This window comes from Gekko japonicus, unplaced genomic scaffold, assembly GCF_001447785.1.
Source record: "Gekko japonicus isolate JY-2015 unplaced genomic scaffold, Gekko_japonicus_V1.1 scaffold155, whole genome shotgun sequence".
NCBI classification, from domain to species: Eukaryota; Metazoa; Chordata; class Lepidosauria; order Squamata; family Gekkonidae; genus Gekko; species Gekko japonicus.
In genome coordinates, this window is record NW_015167534.1 from 1,143,612 (window position 1) to 1,165,556 (window position 21,945).

Below are 21,945 nucleotides of genomic sequence, written 5' to 3' on the forward strand. Positions count from 1 at the left end.
TTTATGCTGATGCCTTCTAGAGACAGACAGATGATTTGCACTCATGTACATAAAAGATAGCATATAAATGAGAACTTGTGTATAATGTGAATTCTTTGTGCCTTTCAGATGCTCCAGTTTGGCAAGGAAAGGGGTGCAGAAAGTGGCTTCGAAGATCTGCTAGATAAGCAGCAGATGGCTTAATTACTATGTTAAATGAGGTGTGCAAATGGGCATACCATTGAAATCAGTGGGTGGGTTGAAGTGTGTCTCGCCCTGAGCTGAATGGTGGCCATTTCCTCCCCCCTTAGATAACTTGTAGAAAATAAAGGACAAAATATAATTCTAGCACCCCAAACTAATCTGTGAGAGAGAAACATCTACTTCTAAGTAGCATGATATAGATCCTGGAAGACAGCAGTTCAAATCCCCACTCATGCCATGGAGCTCGTTGGGTGACCTTGGGCCAGTCACATTCTCTCTGCTTAACCTATTTCACAAGGGGGTTGTGGTGAGAAAATAGGGGAGGAAAAAAACTTATGTTCTAAATTACTCTGGATCCCCATTGGGGAGAAAAATGGAATATAAATAAATAAATGCAAATAACATTCATACTGTTGGAAAGCTGAAGTGCTTCAAAACAGAATAATAGCTATGGATTAATAGCCATGTGTTTTCAAAGTTACATATACACGTTCCTGGCTAAAGGAAAAGCAAATACCCTGATCTCTTTTATCGTCAGCCAGCCAGCTTTAGGACAAGTGGCAAAAGCAAGCAAAGTGGTAGAGAAGAAACAAAGGCCTTTTATCTGTGCCACGTCCAGAAACACAATCAGCAGTTTTTGTGCCTTGGGCAGACCCCATGTTTAGCACCTGATGGACCAGACCAGTGATCAATGTAGTCCAGCATTCTGTTCACAGTGGCTATCCGGTTGTCCTGGAGCACCAATAAATAGGAGAAGGCCTTCCCCTGATGTTCCCCTGGCATTCAGAGGTTTGCTGCATCTTAATATGGAGGTCCCTTTTGGTCACTATGGCTAGTAGTCATTGATGGATCTCTGTTCCATGTCTCTGTCTAATTCAAGCCATCTATGTTTATGGCCATCCCTATATCCACTGGAAGTCAATGACACAATTGAATTACTCGTTGAGTAAAAAAGTATTTTCTTTTGTCTGTCCTGGATTGCCCATCAACTTCATTGGGTGTCTCAAGTTCTAGTATTAAGGGAATGTGTGAAAAAATTATCTGTTTTCTCAAACTCATGCATAATTTTATAGACCTCTACCAGGCCCCCCCAGCTATTTTTTTTTATAAACTGAAAAGTCCAAACTTCTTCAGATGTTCCTCACAGGAATGGTGCTGCAGCTCTTTGTCTTCTTCTGCACCTTTTCCAGTTCTGCAATATTCTTTTGGGGATATGGCAACCAAAACTACATGGCAAATGAGGCCATACTGTAGATTTATACAGTGATATTACAATATTTGTTATTTTATTTCCTGTCTGTTTTCTAATAATCCCCAGCATGGAGTCTGCCTTTTTCATCACTACTGCATGCTGAGTCAACACTTTCATTCAACTGTCCCCTACAACCCCAAGATCTTTCAGACTTGGCCAGTTCAGCACATTTATATAGTTACAAAATGTCTATAGTGCTTCTCCAAGGAATCTGCCTGATATGGCTTACAAAATAAAACACAGTACAAACATAAAACATTCTCTCTCTCCTCCCTTGTAAAATCTTGCTGAACTGTGAGTCCACAAAGGCCCTCGCTTTGCTTTTGTGGAGCAGGAATCAGGAAAGCATCACCCCACCAGCTATAAGAAATAGGCCTGCTAAGTCTAACCCAGATGTGTTGATTTCTCTTCTAGTCTATTTCTACTATTACATTAGCTCTCACCCTTAATCCACAGAGATGTTTTTAGCCTGCTGCTACTGGACTGTCACCATAATGTTGCTCCAAGCTGTGACGCCTCAAATAAAGCCTATCAACCAAGAAACTTCAGTTCAGCTATTAATTTTTAAGCTGATGAAACATGTAACTCCAAAAATCTAAAAGAATGATATGTCCGAATCAATTTTAAGTATGAGTGAAAACATTTTTCACCTGTTTTTTTTCCAAGATACTATAGAGAACATGTACGCCAGTCATGAAGCTATCGGCTGTGATTGTGAAGATGATTCAAAACATGAGGTGAAGAAGCTGAAGCCGGACCCAGACATTGATGGAGGATGGGCTTGGATGATTGTCTTTTCATCTTTCCTGGCGCATGTACTCATTATGGGATCACAAATGGCTCTTGGAGTTCTCAACATGGAATGGCTTGAAGAATTCAGCCAAAGTCGAGGCCTTACAGCATGGGTCAGCTCCCTCAGCATGGGTATCACCCTCATTGTAGGTAAGATGCTGTGTCCTCCTTATTGTAAATCAGTCATTATCTTGATCCAAGGGTCTGCACGAACTCTGACATACCTGAATACACGAAGCTGCCTTATACCGAGTCAGACAGACTATTATCAAGGGTCTACTCTGACTGAGAACAGAGTTTCTGGGGTTTCAGATCTGATCCTTTAAACTGCAGGTGCCGGGGACTGAACCCGGAACCTTTCCATGCAAAGCAGATGGTTCTGCCACTGAGCCATGGTCCCTCCCTCACCACCTATAGAGGTTTTGTGTTTTTATAGGCTGTTCATTTCCATGGGGGAGGAAGATCTGTACATGAAAAGGAGCATTTGGCTGCATTCAGAAGTCATGACAACACTTTCTTTGTTATGTGCAGACGCACAACTTCTCATGTTTGTGTGCAACCATGTATTGAGAGTATGATCAACAGTGGCCCAGTTGGGGAAGCCTTCAGTCAATTAGCCATGATGTCCAAATTAAGGTGCCTGAGTAAACTGTAAATTGGGAGGGGTTTTTTACCCTCAAATCAGGATTGCGGGGAAAGAAAGCATATGCCACTTTGCTCGGTGAAACATCTTGCAGTAACATGAGAGATTCATGTGCCTCCTTATCTTGCCTGTAGGAAAATTCTGCAGCCCCAGAGCTTTCATGGAGGTCTGCATGATTGGCAAGCTAGGGCAGACTTTAACCCATAGGAAACAAGAGAACTCATGAACTGAAAGGTAACATTCCATAGACAGCTATCAGTTCCTCCATTCTTTTCTGGTTTGCATTTGACAACTTTGCAGAAAACAGTTCCTGAACAGAACATATACAGGGCAAATACTCAACAGACCATATCTAGACATATTGTGGTGAATTAATTATTAACAAAGAAGGTAAGACAGGAGACAAAATTTTCAAGTCACAAATTTTGTCAACACCTATACGCTTTCTCACTCAAAAGCCAATTTGAGGACACTACAACCCCCCACACCTTATCCATAGTGCTAGCTTCCATCAGTACTAATGGTGTGACATTCTCACCCTTAATAGTGCATTGTGGGAAGCAACCATTATACCGGGTAGGGTCCCCCTTCCCACCACAAAAACCTATTTGAAAGGAGACAGACATGCAGAGGAAGTGTCTTGGGTTAGCTGAACAGCCATAGCTAATGCAGTCTACATATGTTTCTGTGCATCTTGATAGTTCCCAGGCACCTGCTTTTGTGTGGTTTATCCTTCTGTCTACCTTCCTGCTAGATATAAGTTGTTTTGGAATGTGAACTAACAGTCCATATGTGCATGGGGGTTTCTAGGTCATATTCTGTACCGGCAGCTGAATTGACCGACCATGCAACAAGAGCTCTCCATTCAGGTGAATCATCAATTCTGATAGGCAGGCCATTTTCTTCAGAATTTACTTCATTTACCATTTAACTAACCGGATAGTTAGGATGTCTGTGCACTTTCTTCTTTAATTACAAAATACTATAAGGAACCAATGAAATCACACTTGAGGAACTGATTTATTTTGTCAATTCAAGACCTTGATTTTTAGGCATTTGGATTATTAACTGAAATTAGTCTTAATTGGTTCTATGCGATCCTCCCTTAATGCTGGTTTGTTCACTACCATTTGTAGTGTCATAAGTAGTCTTTAAGGGAAGCTCCATGTGCATCATGTTACAGTAGTATAGTCGCAAGGTTCTAGTGATATGGATCTGTAGCTAGATTGATTGGGTGAAAGAGGGAACACAGCTTGCATGTTAGATGGAGTAGACAAACATTTTTGGCTATATTAACTTATTTTTCTAAGTAAAGCTGGGTCACCACTGTCTTTACTGGAACATTAGGCATGGATTGAGAAAGCTGGGAACTCTTGAACTGTTCAGTCCAAGTTGCACAATTCAGAATTGGCATACTGCATGATTAATGTTTGCCTCATCACAGAAAAAAAATGGAGACCTCCAAACTCATATTCTGTAGATTTACACAATCCTAAAGGTTTAGCAATAAGCTGCTTTGAAGATATAAAGCTGTTTGCTTATCTCCTGATAACTGTTAACCAGTGTTCCCTCTAAGCTGAGTTAGTGTGAGTTAGCTCAGTTTTTTAGACTCCGGCTCACACATTTTTGTCTTAGTTCAGGAAGGATGGCTCTGGAGCAAACTTAATTTATGTCGTAGCCAAATCGCTTGCTCACAACCAATGTTCCATCTAAGGTGTGCAGTCTTGTGAGCAGAAATTTTACCCTGTGAGCCAAAAGTCATCCTAGCGTTAAAACTGTGAGTGGGCCGACATTAAAAAAAATTGCTAAAGTGTACAAACATACAAACAACATATAAACTATTATCCTTTGAATTACAAGCCATATATTTATATTAAACTTATTTATAAACTTATATTTATATGAAAAATATTTGTATTACTTAACCTCCCAGGCTTAAGGGCACAGAGAGTCACTTTGCAAAGCACCAGAAGCACCAGGCTGCTGAGCCTGGCTTCCCACCCCACTTTTTCCAACTAACTTTTCAGGCTTAAGTGCACAGAGAATCACTTTGCAAAGCACCAGAAGCCACCAGATGGCCTCTAGCAGGCTGCTGAGCCCGGCTCCTCCCCACCTTTTCCAACTAACTTTGCAGGCTTAAGTGCACAGAGTTACTTTGCAAAGCACCAGAAGCCACCAGATCACCTCTAGCAGGCTTCTTTTCCAACTAACTTTGCAGGCTTAAGGGCACAGAGAGTCACTTTGCAAAGCACCAGATCACCTCTAGTAGGTTGCTGAGCCCGGCTCCCCCCCACAGCTTCCTCAACGAACCTTGCAGGCTTAAGGGCACAGAGAGTCACTTTGCAAAGCACCAGAAGCCACCAGATCGCCTTTAGCAGGCTGCTGAGCCCGCCTCCCCACCTTTCCCAACCAACTTTGCAGGCTTAAGGTCACTGAGAGTCACTTTGCAATGCACCAGAAGTCACCAGATCGCCTCTAAAGGTAAAGGTAAAGGTTCCCTTGCTCGAAAGCCAGTCGAATCCGACTCTAGGGTTGCGGTGCTCATCTCCGTTACAAAGCCGAAGAGCCAGCGCTGTCCGAAGACGTTTCCGTGGTCATGTGGCCGGCATGACTAAACACCAAGGCGCACGGAATGCTGTTACCTTCCCACCGAAGTGGTACCTATTTATCTACTTGCAATTTCTTGCTTTCGAACTGCTAGGTTGGCAGGAGCTGGAACTAGAGACAGGAGCTCACCCTGTCTTGCGGCACCCGGGTCTTGAACCACTGAACTACTGACCTTCCACAGCCTGCAGTTCAGCGTCTTAACCACTTGAGCCACCGCAGCTCCATAGATCGCCTCTAGCAAGTGATAATTAAATGACTTCAGGTTTGATCATGTTTATGGTGAAAATAATCAGGGCTTTAATAAATGGTCCTCTAAACTTAAATGTTACGTTAGTGACTTGTGACTGCAATTTCTGCCAGTTTGGTGTAGTGGTTAAGTGCATGGACTCTAATCTGGGAGAACCGGGTTTGATTCCCCACTCCTCCACTTGCACCTGGCTGGATGACCTTGGGCAAGCCGTAGTTCTGATAAGAGCTGTTCTTGAAAAAAGAGCGAGGTTTCTGTCAGAGCTCTTTCAGCTCCACCTACCTCACAGGGTGTCTGTTGTAGGGAGGGGAAGGGAAAGGAGTTTGTAAGCCGCTCTGAGACACCTTTGGGTAGTGAAGGGCGGGGTATAAATCCAATCTCTTCTTCTTCTTTCAATATTTCTCAATTGTAACCATAAACAAGCATGTTTACCGTCCCGGAATCATTCAACAAAAGGCAGCTGCTTTGGAGTGGAGTCTGTGCAGAATGCACAGTGGATTTCCAAAGTCCAACAAGAAAGCTCCCAGGTCCAGTCCCTGACACCTCCATTTTAAATTAACAAAAACACACCAGGTAGTAAGTGATGTTTGTTTATTTTATTAGAACAGTTATAGACTAGATAAAAAATAGGGTACAATAGGATACAAAAATAGGATACAATACAAATCTGCTATAGAATGTACATCCAGTTTACAATTGAACTAATACAACAATAATATATATTAATAACATTATATACATATGGTCATTAATATATTGGCTCCTCAAAATCAGAAAGCGAAGCTCTTGTTTAAACTATTCTTCTGTTTAATCACCTGGGCACAGAACCTAGCTGTCACTCTAGTGACTGCTGGTATTTCATCAAGCAGTAATTTCTTCAAGGCTATCTTATCCGATATAAGCATGGACTGTTCCAGAATAGGGAGGATTGTCTTGTCCCTGACTTCCTTATAAAAGGGACATCGAATAAAAATATGTTCCAATGTTTCCACCTCACCGAGGGAGCATGCACATATTCTTTCAGTGTATGGGATTTTCTGATATCTCCCTTCTGTTACCTTAGATGGCAATACATTGCATCTAGCAAGGGTAAAAGCCCTCCTATGAGGGGGATATTCTACATTTTTTAGATATTGGGCCATATTTATAGTATATCTGTGTTTCTCAGAAATCATAAAATGTGGGTTTTTTATTAGATCTAGCTGGCATTTAATGTCATGGACCCTTTGCTTAATTAAATATTTTGCAATATTGATACCTTGGGTCAACAGTGTGTCAAGAGAGAAGCCTATATACTTTAAGTTACCCTCTGTTAGACGTATCAATTTCTGTTGATTCTGATCTTGGTTTATTAAAGGGAGTAGGCCTTTAGTGTTTTTGTTTATCCTAAGCCAAAAAAAAAAAGCTGAGGCCAAAAAAATTCTTGCCTCGATTCTTATTTGTCCAGTTTCCAGTCTCAGTAAAGAATTGGAAACATTGGGTGGAACTTGTAAAATAGAAGGAATTTAGTTTGAATTTTCTCTAGTAGATACCTAGGTAGGTACCATAAAGGAACTGATTGATAACTTTGGCTTGAAAAAGTTTCAGGGCTACAGGCACGTAAGAACAGCCTTTGGCTCGAAACAATCTTAAAATTGCATTGGATGATCTCTCAGCTTGATCTGCCCTTAGATTACAGTGAGCTGTCATAGAACCATTCTCCTGAAATCTATATATCTAATTCCAACAGGGGGCGGGTTGTGCGGATACTTATTTCCACCAACAGGAAGCTCACTCTCCCCCAACAGCTTTTCTTACATAGTCAGTATACTTCCTGTGTCTGCAGAAAAATCCAAGAAGTAAAAAAATCCCTTCAGGGAGGGTTCAATTCCCCCCCTATACCTTTTGAAATGGCCTCTGCAGGGATCTAACTCCAGGCATCAACGGTGAGAGATAGAACATTCCGGGGGGGGGGGCTTCCAACTGGCGCTGTCAGTAAAAGGGTGGGGAGAGGGCCCTTTCCTGGCCTCTTTTGGCCTTGGAGGGAGGGAGGGAGCCTTGGGGCCAGGCCAGACAAGGGCAGCCAGTGCCAGCCTGGGGAATCCCTAGAGGTTTTGAGGTGGACTGTAAGGAGGGCTGGGTTTGGGGAAGGGAGAGGCCTCAGCTGGGTATAATGCCACAGAGTCCACCCTCCAAAGCAGCCATTTTCTCCAGGGAGACAGATCTCTGCTGTCTTGAGTTCAGTTGTAATTCTGGGGGGTGGTCCTCCAGGCCCCACTTAGAGGTGGGCAACCCTAGGCCTGGCAGCAGTTTAGGGTTGCCAGGTCCCCCCTGGCCACCAGCAGGGGATGGGAGGGGGTAAGGTTGCCAGGTCCAGGCTGGGAAACTCCTGGAGATTTGGGGGTGGAGCCTGGGGAGGACAGGGACCTCAGTGGGGTACAATGTCACAGAGTCCACCCTACAAAGCATCCATTTTCTCCATGGGAAGTTATCTCTGTAGTCTGGAGATGAGCAGTAATTCCAGGCATCCCCAGGTCCCACCTGGAGGCTGGCATCCCTAGGCAGCACCCTCTGGGTGACTTGATACCACCTGATTTGCATGACTCAATTAGGCCCAGCTGCTTGCTACTGTTTATCAGCAGCCACCCTATGAAAGCCAGTGCGGTGCATCAGAGCTTCAGATTAGGGTCTGCGAGACCCAGGTTCAGATCCCCATCTTGCGGTAGAAGCTGACTGGGTGATTTTGGACTAGTCACATACTTTCAGCCACCCTCACAGGGTTGTTGTGCAGATAAAAAGGAGGAGAGAATAATGTAAACTGCTTTGGTCCCCACTGTGGAGAAAGACTGTAATTTTCCTAGATAGAGGCTGTGGGGAGGGGTGTGGAGATGGAAAGCTGAAGACAGAGAGGCAGATAAAGGTAGGTTGGCTGTTGGGTGGGAAGGAAATTGTGTTGCCAACCCCAGGTTGGGAAATTCCTGGACATTTGTGGGGTAGAACCTGTGGAGGGTGGGATTTGAGGAGAGGAGGAACTACAGATCAGTATAATGCCATAGACTTCACCCTCCAAACCATACATGGAGGAGAGAGAGAGAGAAAGAAAGAAAGAAAGGGGGGCAGAAGGGAGAAAGAGGGCGAGAGAGGGAGAGGGAGACAGGAGGAAGCAAAGGTGTGAGGAATAGGATATCCATTCCGCAAGTTTCTTGCGGCTCTCCACTTGTACGACCCCTAAGTATGTAAATTTATTAACCTGTTCAATTCTGTTCCCTTTCATTGACCAAGTCTTCTTTTTTGGGTGTTTGCCAAATACCATCACCTTGGTCTTACTGCAATTCATTATTAGATGTTCTTTATTGGAATATGTAACGAAACTGTCCAATGTCCTTCGCAGGCCCAATGGAGTTCTTGCTAATAGGACTGCATCATCAGCGTACAGCAGTATTGTTAGGTGGCGTGAGACCAGTTTTGGTGGATGGAATTTTGGGTCAGTTATGTGTTTAACCACATCACTGAAATAGAAGTTAAATAGCAGAGGGGCCAGAAGACAACCCTGTCTAACTCCTTTAAAAGTTTTAACTGGGTCAGTGAGGTGCCGTTTTTTGTTATATCGCACCCTGAGGGTGGAATCCTCATGTTGTAAGTGAAGTGAAAGACTGCCTTCTGAGACTTTGGAGTGTCACTGCCAGTCAGAGTAGACAATACTTGCTTTGATACACCAATACTTCCGAGTCAGTGTTAAGTAGCTTCGTGTGTGTTCCTCCTGACTTCACAAGGGCTTGCAGTATGTGGACCATATATGGTGGACTGGGGTAGAAACACTGGTGGTGAAGAGCTTCTATTATGCCCATGGGAAACTGCTTTGTAGAAAGTGTGTATTTGATTGTGGGGTCACGGAAGGAGGAAATGACATGATAAGACCAGTGTGGTAGATTGCCAGTTGGTGCTGATCATTCATCAGGTGGAAATCCTGAGTGGAAAACAAACCATTCTTTATGTCTTTCATAGGTCCTTTTATTGGTTTATTCATTAACACCTGTGGAAGCCGGAAGACTGCAATAACTGGAGGACTCTTGAATGCCCTTGGATGGATCTTAAGTTCCTATGCCACAAATGTACATTACCTCTTTATTACATTTGGAGTTATAGCTGGTAAGTGTTATTTATTTTTGAATGTTCATATAGGTCAGAATTAGACTATCATTTTTATCCAACAGTCCTTGGGTGCTCAGAAAACCCTGCTAGGTTTGTATGGTTTTTTTCATTAATTTGAATGAAGGGCAGTTTTGTACATACAGCTTTTGTTTTGTGTGCGTGTGTGCGTGCGTGCACGCGTCCATGTCTGGAAGTCATGGCAACCTCTGGTGACTCCTACTGGGGCATGGAGGATGTTCGGAGAAGTGACTCGATAGCCTGCCTCTGCCTCCCAGCGCTGGTATTCTTTGGAGGTCTCCCATTCAAATACTTGCCAGGGTCGGCCCTCCTTACCTTCCGAGAGCTGACAAGATCAAGCTTGCCTGGGCTATCTAGGTCAGGGTTATGCCTCCTCTATTGAAATTAATGGTGATGGCTGTGTATACAGGATCTAGGTATGTGTTTGAAGTGTGAGTGCAATATAGTCAGCACTGACAGCCACAGTATTTCAGATTAGCTAGATAATTACAGCTAATGTAAGTATTGCATATAATTAACATAATTTGCATATCTTTTTAGAAACTGAACAATTTCCTGTGTGCTGTCAGACCTCCTGTACTTATTCTTACAACAGTGACTGTCTCCTGAAATTGGACATATAAATTTTTAGCCATCACTTTTTTGTCTGATTCTGTTATTCCTTTTTTTTAAAAAAAGTTATTTTTATTGATTTTCAATAAAACAGAACAATACATCCCCAATGATTGAACTCATTGGGGCACAAATAAAACATATCTGAACAATAACATCAAACAAACACACCCACAAACAACCTCACCTCCCCCCACCATAACATCTCAATTGTCCCATATCACATTGATCATCCATTTTGGTTCTAATGCAAAGTCATAATCCATACAAATTCCTGTTAACCATTACTATTTAGCACAGAATCATTGATTTCCTTTCATCCAGCAATTTACCCTCTTACACATTCAAACTTATTCCCTCTGGATTTAAGGAGAAAGTAAAACATACTAAGAGTATAATACCTCTCTTTGGCCTTCAACAAATTATATACCCTGCTTCTAACCACAAATTACCCTCCACAAATCATATTTTAGTTGTATACCAATCAGGCCATAGTCCCACAGCAACTTTGCTCCACAATTAACACATTTACAGCTTGCTCTTCTACTGTAATCCTATCATATCTTAACTTATCTTTTTGCTATTCCTACTTATGAAACCACACAAATCATTTAATTTTCAGCTGGCTCCATTTTCTTAGAAACAGTCTACTTTTAAAATTAAAACACTTCAAATCAGGTCTAATTATAATTCATTCCAAAAATTTAAGTCCCAGCTCATTATTTACCATTCATTCTAAGTTACAGTAAGTAGTTCATTTCAGATTATATATTAATACTTATATCCATTAACATAATTCTTATTTAATCAGTTATTTGCTTTCCTCCTTGCAAACTCATTTTTAGTTACTTTTATAACCAGTCCAATGCAATAAATCCCAAATGCTACCATTTCTTATTTAATTCGCTTTACACACAGTTCCTCATACAGTTCGTTTCACCCCGCTATTTCTGCTATCTATGTTAACACCAATCCTATCTACCGTTGGCCCCATACCTTTTCCCTGTGGTTCCTGTTTATTATGGGTTTCAAATAATTCCTTTTTAAGTACATTTTCAGCATTTTCCCGCAGATGTCGTGCGTTTTTATACTCCTTTGACATGATCACTAAATTGTCTCTTGCAAATATATTTGTGTCCTCATTCATTTGGTTATTGATTCCGGATTTCTTTTTATTTTCCTTTGTTTTGCCCCTTTTTCTTGTCTTTTTTCCCTTCCAAGCAGTCTTAAGCCATCGTTTTTTTGTCCATTTTCTTTTTTTCCTTTCCGCAGTTTCCAAAATCCCTTTTGTCAGAGCCGATGATTCTGTTATTCCTTTGTGACCTTTCATGCTGTTGAATTGCCCACTCGTCAACACGCATTTGAATTGTTTTCAAAATGTTTTCAAAATGTAAGTGGAGTTACACCCTTCTAGTTCCATTCAAGTCAATAGGCTTAGAAAGGTTTAACTCTGCTCAGGATTGCACTAAGATTGCATTAAAATGGATTGTTAAATAACCCCAGTGTAGCTGAACTTTGATTTCTGACAAAATTCCTGTACAACAGTAGAAGCAACTGTCCATAGTGTACTGTCCATAATATACATGGCTGTTTGATATTAACCTCAGAAAGCATTTTAATGGATGTACAAATAATGTACAGCCTTAAGAAGCTAAATAGCTTTCGGGGGTCACATAAGGTAGTGTGTCTTTTCAGGGCAACTTGGCCTTCACATTGTTGATATTTCTGAACAATATTCACCAGGTTGATTCAGGACAATGTATCTAATCATATTTGATATGCACTTCCTTAACTGCCTTTATGTGTCTTATTGATAGTCTTTTTTAAAAAAATAGCAAACAACCTTTGCTCTGAAGGAGGCACTATGACTGATTAAACAGACTAGCCACTTCATAAGTTTCAAGTGGTGAAAAACTTGCTCAGGCTGCATTCTGAGAACACAGCAAGCTCTGCTTAAGCTGAAATTGCACATGAACACTGCTTGCACCTTGCTTTTCTCCTATCTTCTTGCATGGAGCACAATTAAGGAGTCTGGAACTGAAACAGATTCCACTTCCCCCATGACACACTAATGCAGCTGGAGCTTGTCTATTTCCCACAATCCAGAATTCTAAACCACATTTAATGCAGGTATAGAATCCTGGCATGTGGGGGAATAAACAATCTGATTTACCAAGGTCCCAGCACTCATACATCATGAGGAACTTGAGTTTTTCAAACTAGGAATCCTGAATCACACTCTGTGCACAAAAAGAAGAGGAGGTAGTCAAGCAGACATGGCAACCAGCCATCTTAAAGCAGAAATCTCTGTTTAATTGGAGCTCGTTGTGATGTAGGGTTGCTAGACCCCCCCAGTGGAAGCAGAGTTCCCTCACCAACAGGCCCCACTGCCCCACCGCCAATCAGCTGGCCAGTGGGGTGTGTCTGAAAGAGCAAGGCCCAGTTGGTGTTGCAGTGATGTGTCTAAATCAATTCCAATGTGCCATGCCATCAGGGTGACGCTCTGCTATTTGGGCAAAAACTCTATGATAGAAGCCAAATTTACCATAGAGTTTTTACCCAAATACCAGAGTATTGCCTGATGGGGCTGTGTGATGACACCACTTCCAAGTCACATTGGAAGTGACTTAGACACATCACTGCAACATCAGTTGTGCCTCCCTCCTGTTCTCAGTATGTCCCCCCCCCCATCCCCTGATGGTTGCAACCCTATTCTGCTGTGCAACCTTGGACTGTAAAACTAGGCAGTATCTCATAAGAACATAAGAGAAGCCAATGTTGGATCAGGCCAATGGCCTGTCCACTCCAACACTCTGTCACACAGTGGCCAAAAATACTAGGTGCCATCAGGAGGTCCAGCAGTGGGGGCAGGACACTAGAAGTCCTCCCACTGTTGCCCCTCCAAGCACCAAAAGCATCACTTGTCCCAGACTGAGAGTTCCTATCTATACCTTGTGGCTAATAGCCACTGATGGCCCTCTGTTCCATATGTTTATCTAATTTCCTCTTGAAGCTGTCCATGCTTGTAGCTTCCACCACCTCCTGTGGCAGTGAATTCCATGTGTTAATCACTCTTTGGGTGAAGAAGTACTTCCTTTTATCTGTTCTAACCTGACTGCTCAGCAATTTCATTGAGTGCCCACGAGTTCTTGTATTGTGAGAAAGGGAGAAAAGTACTTCTTTCTCCACCTGCCCTATCCCATGCATAATCTTATAAACCTCGATCATGTCATCCCTCAGCCGTCGTTTCTCCAAGCTAAAGAGCCCCAAGGGTTTTAACTTTTCTTCATAGGGAAAGTGTTCCAACCCTTTTATCATTCTAGTTGCCCTTTTCTGCATTTATTTTATCTCTTATTTTAAAACAGCATGAAAACAATATAGCTGAATTTGCCTTGTAGCTGGGAAGCTAAAGTAACATAGATCCCAAAGATGCATAATAAAGAATGAAAGCTCAGTCCTGTGCCTGTATTCATAAAAAAAGTTATTAAGTTCACATCTAAGTATAGAACTTCAGCCTTAGGGCTGGACCTTAACAGTTTGTTCCACTGGTTCCAGTATCTTCCTCTGGCACAATGAGCCTTCCACCAGTATATGAGACTCTTTTGTTGGTGAAATGCTCCTTGGAACAGGTGGAATACTCCTAGCACAGGACAAAATGTGCTGGCTGCAGCAGAATAAGCAAGTAGGATCCAATCCTTTTAAAGTTTTGGACAGCTGCTGACTTGCCCAATGATCATTGTGTTGAAACTGAGATTTGTAGGAGTGCAACATGTGGATTCTGGAATGCACAGATAGACACCCATCAAGAAATTGTCATTGTCAGCTGTTGGTATACAGACATACGCAGTCAGTCCTTTATGCTCAGCTATTGTAAAACGGAAACTGTATGTTTTGTTGTGTGTAGAGCTGATTATGGGAGTGGAAATGATTAATCATCATCATCAGTGGCAGCAAAATTATCAGTTACTGATAGACTGCAACAGGGTGAGTCGAGGCTGTTTTGACACCAGAACAGGAAACATCCAAATGGCCTTCTGCAGCACAAAAACAAATGAAACTAGTGGTAGTTTGACTCTGTTTAATGGGCATGGAAAAGACATCTGAGGTAGCTGCCTCCCTCTACCTCATGTTAAGGCTTGCCCAGTCAGTACTTGCTTTCTCTCTTTCTAACACCATTTCAGCACCTTCTTAGAGTAAGAGGAGGAATCTTTGTCTTGTTTTATTTTTCCTCCTGGAATGAGGAAAAACCCTAGGAAAAGTCTTTCAGAATGGTGATAAAATGCTCAGGAATGAGGGAGAAAATAGATGGTCCATTAATCTTAAAGTGTTTTCTTCTTTCCCCAGATGATGCAATAGTGTTGACACAGGACCAAACTACATTTTCTGTTACACCCATTTAAGTCAATTAACTCACAGAGCATTGTTTGAGCATGAATGAAAACAGAGCAGTTCCAGCTGTTGTCTCAGGAAAAAAACAGAACAATTTCTGAGAACAAGGCTTTAACATACCAAATGTGAATAAACGTATACCCCCTCTCGTGTAAAGATTATTTCTTGGGGGCTGACCAAGTCTGCCAGGCTGCTGTTCCACCATGCTTCTTTGATGTATAATAAAATCCCTTTCCTTTAGCAGAAAACATATCAGTAACCTGTTGTACCAGAATAATTCTTTGGTGTTTGTTTTGAGAGTCCTTTTGGCTCTGGATTTGAAAATCACACTATGCTTGGTCTTTCTAGTTGCAGACGTAACCCAGCAGTCACTCATGAAATCCAGATGACATGGTACGCCCAAAAACATCAGTTCATAAATCATAGCTATAGAGGGCTTGATCTTAGGCATATTAAGCACTTGCTGCTTACACCCCTATTCTGGCAATGGCTGGAATATGCACAGTGTATGTGAGCGTGCTTTAAATGTCCCGCTGCCCTTCTGTGAAGCGTTCATGTTCTGCTCCTTTCCCCGAAATAAATATTGATGATTTGTTGCTGCTGACTCTGCTGGTGTTTCTAAAGGTCTTTTTGAAAAGTTTTAGTATTGTTACTGATTTTATATTCTATAGTTGCCATTTCTGTAAGTGTCTTGCTTTCATCGTAAGCTGCCTTGGCAGCTAAGTATGGCTGAGTGTGGGATACACAGAAATAAATACATAAACACCTTTTAATGGAGCTGGACTTTAGTGGGTTAGGTTAAACCTCAACATAACTCACCTTTTAACTAAACCTTTAATTAATACATTACTCATCAGGGTGTAACTCTCACAGTCAGGAAGACATAAGAGCAGTTGGCATGGTTCAGCGAGGCTTACAATCACCTTCCCTTCCTCTCCCCCCAACAGACACTCTGTGTGGTAGGTGGGGCTGAGAGAGTTCTGATTGACCCAAGGTCACCCAGCTGGCTGCATGCGAAGGAGTGATGAATCTGCCACTCTTTTTTTTCCCCAGTGCCACCTGAGACAGTTGAGGAGGGTACAGGCAGTTTGCTCTTCCCAGTAGTAGTGAGTTGCTCTTTGGCTACGGTTGTAAGTAAATTTTCCTAGGAGTAAGCCATACTGAAGGAAATGGGACTTACTTCTGAGTAGACCTGCTAACCATTGCTCATATCATCACCTATATATCACAACTGGAATCTCCTATACCACTTAAAAACAGCCGTATCAACTAGGGTTGCCAAGTACTTACTGCAATCCAGTGGGGGACACATGCTCCCCGGCCGGAACATTTCTCCTTGTAACACACCATGCCGTCGCCAGGAAATTACACTGGGCGACGCTCTGGCAATGGGGCTGAAAACTCTATGGTACCATCGAGTTTCTGGCCCCATTGCCAGAGCGTCGCCCAGCGTCACTTCCTGGCGATGGCATGGTGCGGCATGTCTGTTGTCCTTGCAGGAATGATCCTGCGAAGATGTCTTCATTCCCCGCCGAATCACGGTAAGTACTTGGGAAGCCTGGTATCAACTGGGAGGGGTGTCACATTGGTGCCATGGCACTAGGAAAAGATAATTAACTTTCTACCTTGAACCATTTCTCTGATGTAAATCACCTCTGAAACTGCCCCATAGGAATGCTATAGAGATACTATACCCCCAGATTTTCTCTTGTATGGTAAATGTGATTTAGATCAGGGAATGGCTGCAGAGAGGATTAACCACAAATTCCTCAGTCCCATGCCTCTGATCTTGGTCAGTCCCCCCCCCCAAGTTATTAGCATTACTTTTTAAAAGTCAGCAATCTGATGCCTTGTTTACTTTGACCCCTAGGCTTAGGCCAGACAATGAAACTATATGGGGCCAAGAGGAACACCATTTGTCCCTTGTGTTACCAGACAATCACACAGTTAAGTGCAGTATCACTTTCTGGCAAGCAGCAAGAAGCTGACCTTGGTGGGGCACTCTCCCGTTTGTCCTAATGTATCAGCTGCCCCCCAGAATACATTCCATGAACTCATTCCATTCACAATTCTCTAGATCACCCAATCACCCAGTTGTTTAGGATGTATTGTTACCACTCTTGTTACTTCAAACTATCTCCATGTCCCACATCTGATTCCTGTAATAGTACAAAGCCATGCACAGCAACAGTCTGCTAGTATATTGACAACACCCCATCCATACATGATGCCATACTGTCCTTTGTTTTATGTTAATTCATCTGCTTGCGGAAGGATGGTAGGGAAGATAATTTCCTAGATCATTTCGTAATGTTTATTTTTCAGGTATTGGGAGTGGAATGGTGTACCTGCCTGCTGTGGTCATGGTGGGAGAATACTTTCAGAAGAGAAAAGCCCTCGCTCAGGGACTCAGTACAACTGGGACAGGGTTTGGTGCTTTCCTGATGACAGTTTTGCTGAAACACCTTTGTATGGAGTACGGCTGGAGAGATGCAATGTTCATCCAGGGTGCAGTCTGTCTGAACCTGTGTGTTTGTGGAACACTCATGCGACCAATTTATTACAAGGAAGAAACCACTGAAAAAGAGAGAAACAGCAACAAAACTCAGAGTCACTTGAAAGAGCTGTCCTGCTCGGCAGAAACACTGACTTCTAATGGCGTCTTATGTGAAGAAGAAACGGACAGACAAAGTAAGGATCATAAGCCTGGGATTCTTCCTGCCTCGGAAAGCAAAACTGCAACCCAACTAGGGAAGAACATCTATGTCCTTTACATTCTGAAGACAGTGAGCCAACTGACTGTCACAGTCCGGAATGGCTTTCGGACCTGGTATGCTAGTTACTTTGGAGCTGCATCCCTCTTCACCAACAGAATGTTTGCAGCCTTTGTATTTTGGGCTTTGTTTGCATACAGTACCTTTGTTATCCCATTTATTCATCTCCCAGAAATAGTCAAACAGTATAACCTGTCTGCAGAGAATGACATCTTTCCCTTGACCTCAATTATTGCCATTGTTCATATTTTTGGTAAGGTTATCCTTGGAATCATCTCTGATTCACCCTGTGTCAGTGTTTGGAATGTCTTCATGGCAGCTAACTTCTCCCTTGTCACCTGCATTCTTATTTTGCCATTAATGCGTACCTATGTTGGACTGGCTGTGGTCTGTGCCCTAATAGGATTTTCCAGTGGATATTTTTCCCTCATGCCAGTTGTCACTGAAGATTTAGTAGGGATTAAGCAGCTTGCAAATGCCTATGGAATAATAATTTGTGCCAATGGGATATCAGCACTGCTTGGACCACCGTTTGCAGGTAAATATGGTACTTTGTTTATTCAAGAGATCTTTACTCACTTTTTAAGAACAAAGTGGGGTATAAAATGCAACAAAAAATACAAGGAATAATACAATTTAGAACTGAAGCAGAGACAGAAGAAACCTATATATTTCTAGACACCAGTGTCCTGAATAAACAAAAAGAGGGTACAGTAACTCCAGGTATTCCTGAATGAAATGTATGCTCTTGATCCATTTCAGTTTGGGTTCAGGCCAGGTAATGGAACCAAGGCAGCACTGGTACAACTGGTGGATGATTTCAGATTCCAGATAGAGAGAAGTAATGCCTCTTCGTTTATCCTTCATTCACCTACGGTGGCCAGGAAAACTCACCCATTTTTGGATACAGTTGATCTAGCTACTCTGATTCATGCTACTGTCACATCAAGACTAGATTATTTGTAATGTGGGCTGCAATCACACACACTAAATAATCCGCTTTTATTGTACTTTTGAATTGGATTTTGCCAGTTCACACAGTAAAATCCAGTTGGAAAGTGCATTGAAAGTGGATTATTTAGTGTGTGTGATCGCAGCCATGCTCCATGTGGAATCATCCCTGAAGACAACTTGAAAGCTGCAACTGATCCAGAATGTGTAATATTAATGGCTGTTACTCTAACTACCCCATGACAGTAGTATTATAGCAGCTACATGGGCTGCTTATTTACATCTTGCTCCAATTGAGGTTGATGGCTTTGACCATTATGGTTTGGGTCCTTCATACCTAAGCCCAGATGGACCTTAAGATCCTCCCAACAAGGTTTGCTCCCTTTTCCCTTCTTAAAGGAGGTGAGATCTATGAATGCCAGGGCAAGAATGTTTCCTGTGGAAATCCCATCCTTATAGAATAGGCTGCCAGTTGAAGAGCTGCCTCTTCTCTTATGCAGTTTAAGTGTCAGTGTAAGCCTGTATTGTTTAGGCAGGCTTTATCCTGACTTAATTTTTAATGGTGTTTAACTGTTCATTTTTTAATGTCAGGTTTCTTGTCAACTTTGTTTTTTTATAAACTGCTTTGAGTCACAAGGAAAAGTGGTATAGAAATTTTGTAAATAAATAATATAGGGATACAGAGATGGAGGTCACAGACATAACCTGTGTAGTGCCAATCCTTGGAGTAGCCCACATATGAGTTCCCATCCAAAGAAACAACAGTCCCCAAAGCTACCTTCTGTATCCTACTGGGAAGAGCAGGACCAACACCATAAAGAGCCCCCAACTAGATCACTCCAGTGATCCCGAAGGGTGATGGTTGTCAAAAGATGTTGAGACTCTCGGGAGAATCACCCACAAAGAATGATGCCACCAAGCAATCTTCCTAAGATTAGATCAAGTAATGTTTTGTATTCTTCATTGATCTGTTGACCATACCTTATATTGATAACTGCTTTCTTCTTACTTTGCAGGCTGGATTTATGACCTCACCAAAAAATATGACTTTTCTTTCTACATATGTGGTTTACTTTACATGGTGGGAATCCTCTCATTACTCGTCCAACCTCGTATTGGAAAGAAAAAGACAGCAACAGAAAAAAGCATTGAAAATGGAAAAGTATAAAACAGTTTACTGAATGTTTTTAAAGAGAACGTCTTTTCTTCATTTTGCTTTCTAAAATACCAAACAGTTTCTCTGATGGGACCAAATAGACTGAAAAGCACCATGGTGGACACTGAATCAAGTTCATACTGCCACTATCAGTGAACCCGTGGAAAAAGCCTTTAACTGGTACTTTTCTTGCCATTCATAAAATAATCCACTTGAAAGCAGAATGGCCCAGTGCCTATAAAATGGATGTGAGTTGATCAACAGCTGAAAAATTAATTCTTCCTCTTGTTACTCACAGAGATTTGACTCAGTTATCTCAACAGACTATACAGTTGCTCCTGCTGTACACTAATGGGAAAAAGACAAGAACTAGTCCCATTGGGAATCCTTGGTATCAGAAGAAATTATCATTGGTTGTTTTGTCAATTATTGAATGGAAACAAACTACCCTTCTGTGTCAATTAAGTATGCAAATGCACAATTTTTAAATTTCTTCTTTAAGGGCTCATAGTAGTGCAATCCTTTTGAAAGTTTGATTATGAGATAAATCATTTGGTCTGGCTGTGTAACAATTTGTTCTGTACAAGGTGCCAGAAATTCCTGCCGGTAGCGATTGGAAAACAAGTATGGTGACAAAAAAGTTTTAAATGGTTATAAGTGGGGAGGAAAATGATGATTAATGAGATTAAAAAGGTCAGTAGCCACATCGGGATAATTTCCTGTTGCTACAACCCCCCCAATTTCAGTAGACTTATGAGGGTGTAACTTTGTTTCGGATGGCACTGTTAATTCATTAACTGGGCATTGAGAGTGCATGGGATAGGTTGTCATTGTCAGTACAGCAGCAGTTCACAGCTGCCTTTCATCCTTATTTGCAGAGTTACAATAATTTCCCCTTTGTTTTGCGGTTGTTTGTTACATTAGGATGACCCTTAGTAGAACTATCAACCATCTTTGTTTACTTTTACTTAAAGGAGCTGTGCCTTTTAAATCTGTCGACAATCACCCCTTAGTAGAACTAGCTCAGAGACAGAGCAATATGATATCAGGGTTATTTCTCCCTGAAGCTGTGCCTGATTTTCTCCCCTCTTGTGGTTTCTAACAGTCTAAGCTTGTGTCAGTATCCTGTGCTAGGAAAGCCATCTGATGACAGAAGGGGACAGTGGACATGGCCATAAGAACACACCCATAGGGTTCTGCCAGTCTTCCACCACCAGTATTGTTCATGCACCATGAAGCAAGCTGTCACTGGTACAGAAGCAGTCTCAGCAGCTGAGATCATGCAGCTGGGTGGGTGGCAAAGCCAACTTCCAACACTGGCACTGCCTGAGTCTGTTCTGTGCCATCATTGTGCAGCAGAAGTAGAACTGGATTCTAAGGGCTTATGTCTTTCAAGGCGGGTAGGATGGTGCTGCCAAGTAGTTGAAAACGCAATATGCTAAAGGCCAGCCTACACATTACACTCAAGCACATGTGATGAAACCCTGGAGCCTGCTTCCTCGAAGCGAAGCAAGCTTCACGAATGGGTGATTTACATCAGCAACCAGGGGTGCTTAAGCGTTTCTATCCTGTATTTCTATACCCAGTGGGGACTCAAAGTGGCTTTTGAAATGAATACAGAATTACGTTTTTAACAAAACAGAATATATAAACAGTACAGTGCTCCAACATCATGGGGAAGGAGGCTGGAGTTCAGTGGTAGAGCACCTGCTTTCCATGCAGAAGGTTCAGTCCCTGGTATCTCCAGTAAAAAGGATGAGGCAGTAGGTGATGCGGAAGACTTCAACCTGAGACTCTATAGGGCTGCTGCCAGTCAGAATAGACATTACTGACCTTGATAGACAAATGACTTGATTCAGTATAGCGGCAGCTTCATGTGTGGGCTAGTTCTGGATCCACTGGCATAGTCAAGGTAACAGGCTGTCAGTCCAGGACCAAGAACCCTATGACTCACTATGCCTAAGCTTAAATACCTGTAACAAAGGAGGGGACAGAAGCTCAGCACAGGTCTCACTCAGCTGGAAAAGATGTTCCCAGCCTCCCTCCCTTGACCCTCTTAATCTTTTGCTCATGGAGTGCTCTTCGATTGGAACTCTCTCCAGGTCACATTAAACACTTGTTGGATTACCTTGCAAACATTTGGGACACAACAATGGGTGGGGGAGGGGAGAGTTCCAGTAGGAAAATTCC

At 42.3% G+C, this 21,945-nt stretch overlaps 1 protein-coding gene across 1 annotated transcript; it reads left to right on the forward strand.

Annotated features, from left to right (window-relative positions):
* Positions 1-2,107: 2,107 nt before the first annotated feature.
* Positions 2,108-19,969, forward strand: SLC16A14 (solute carrier family 16 member 14). Its single transcript, XM_015413480.1, has 4 exons — positions 2,108-2,377; positions 9,709-9,852; positions 17,200-18,186; positions 19,616-19,969. Exons 1-4 carry the CDS (start codon positions 2,116-2,118, stop codon positions 19,765-19,767), a joined length of 1,545 nt encoding a protein of 514 aa, XP_015268966.1. The 5' UTR covers positions 2,108-2,115; the 3' UTR covers positions 19,768-19,969.
* The last annotated feature ends 1,976 nt before the right edge of the window (positions 19,970-21,945 follow it).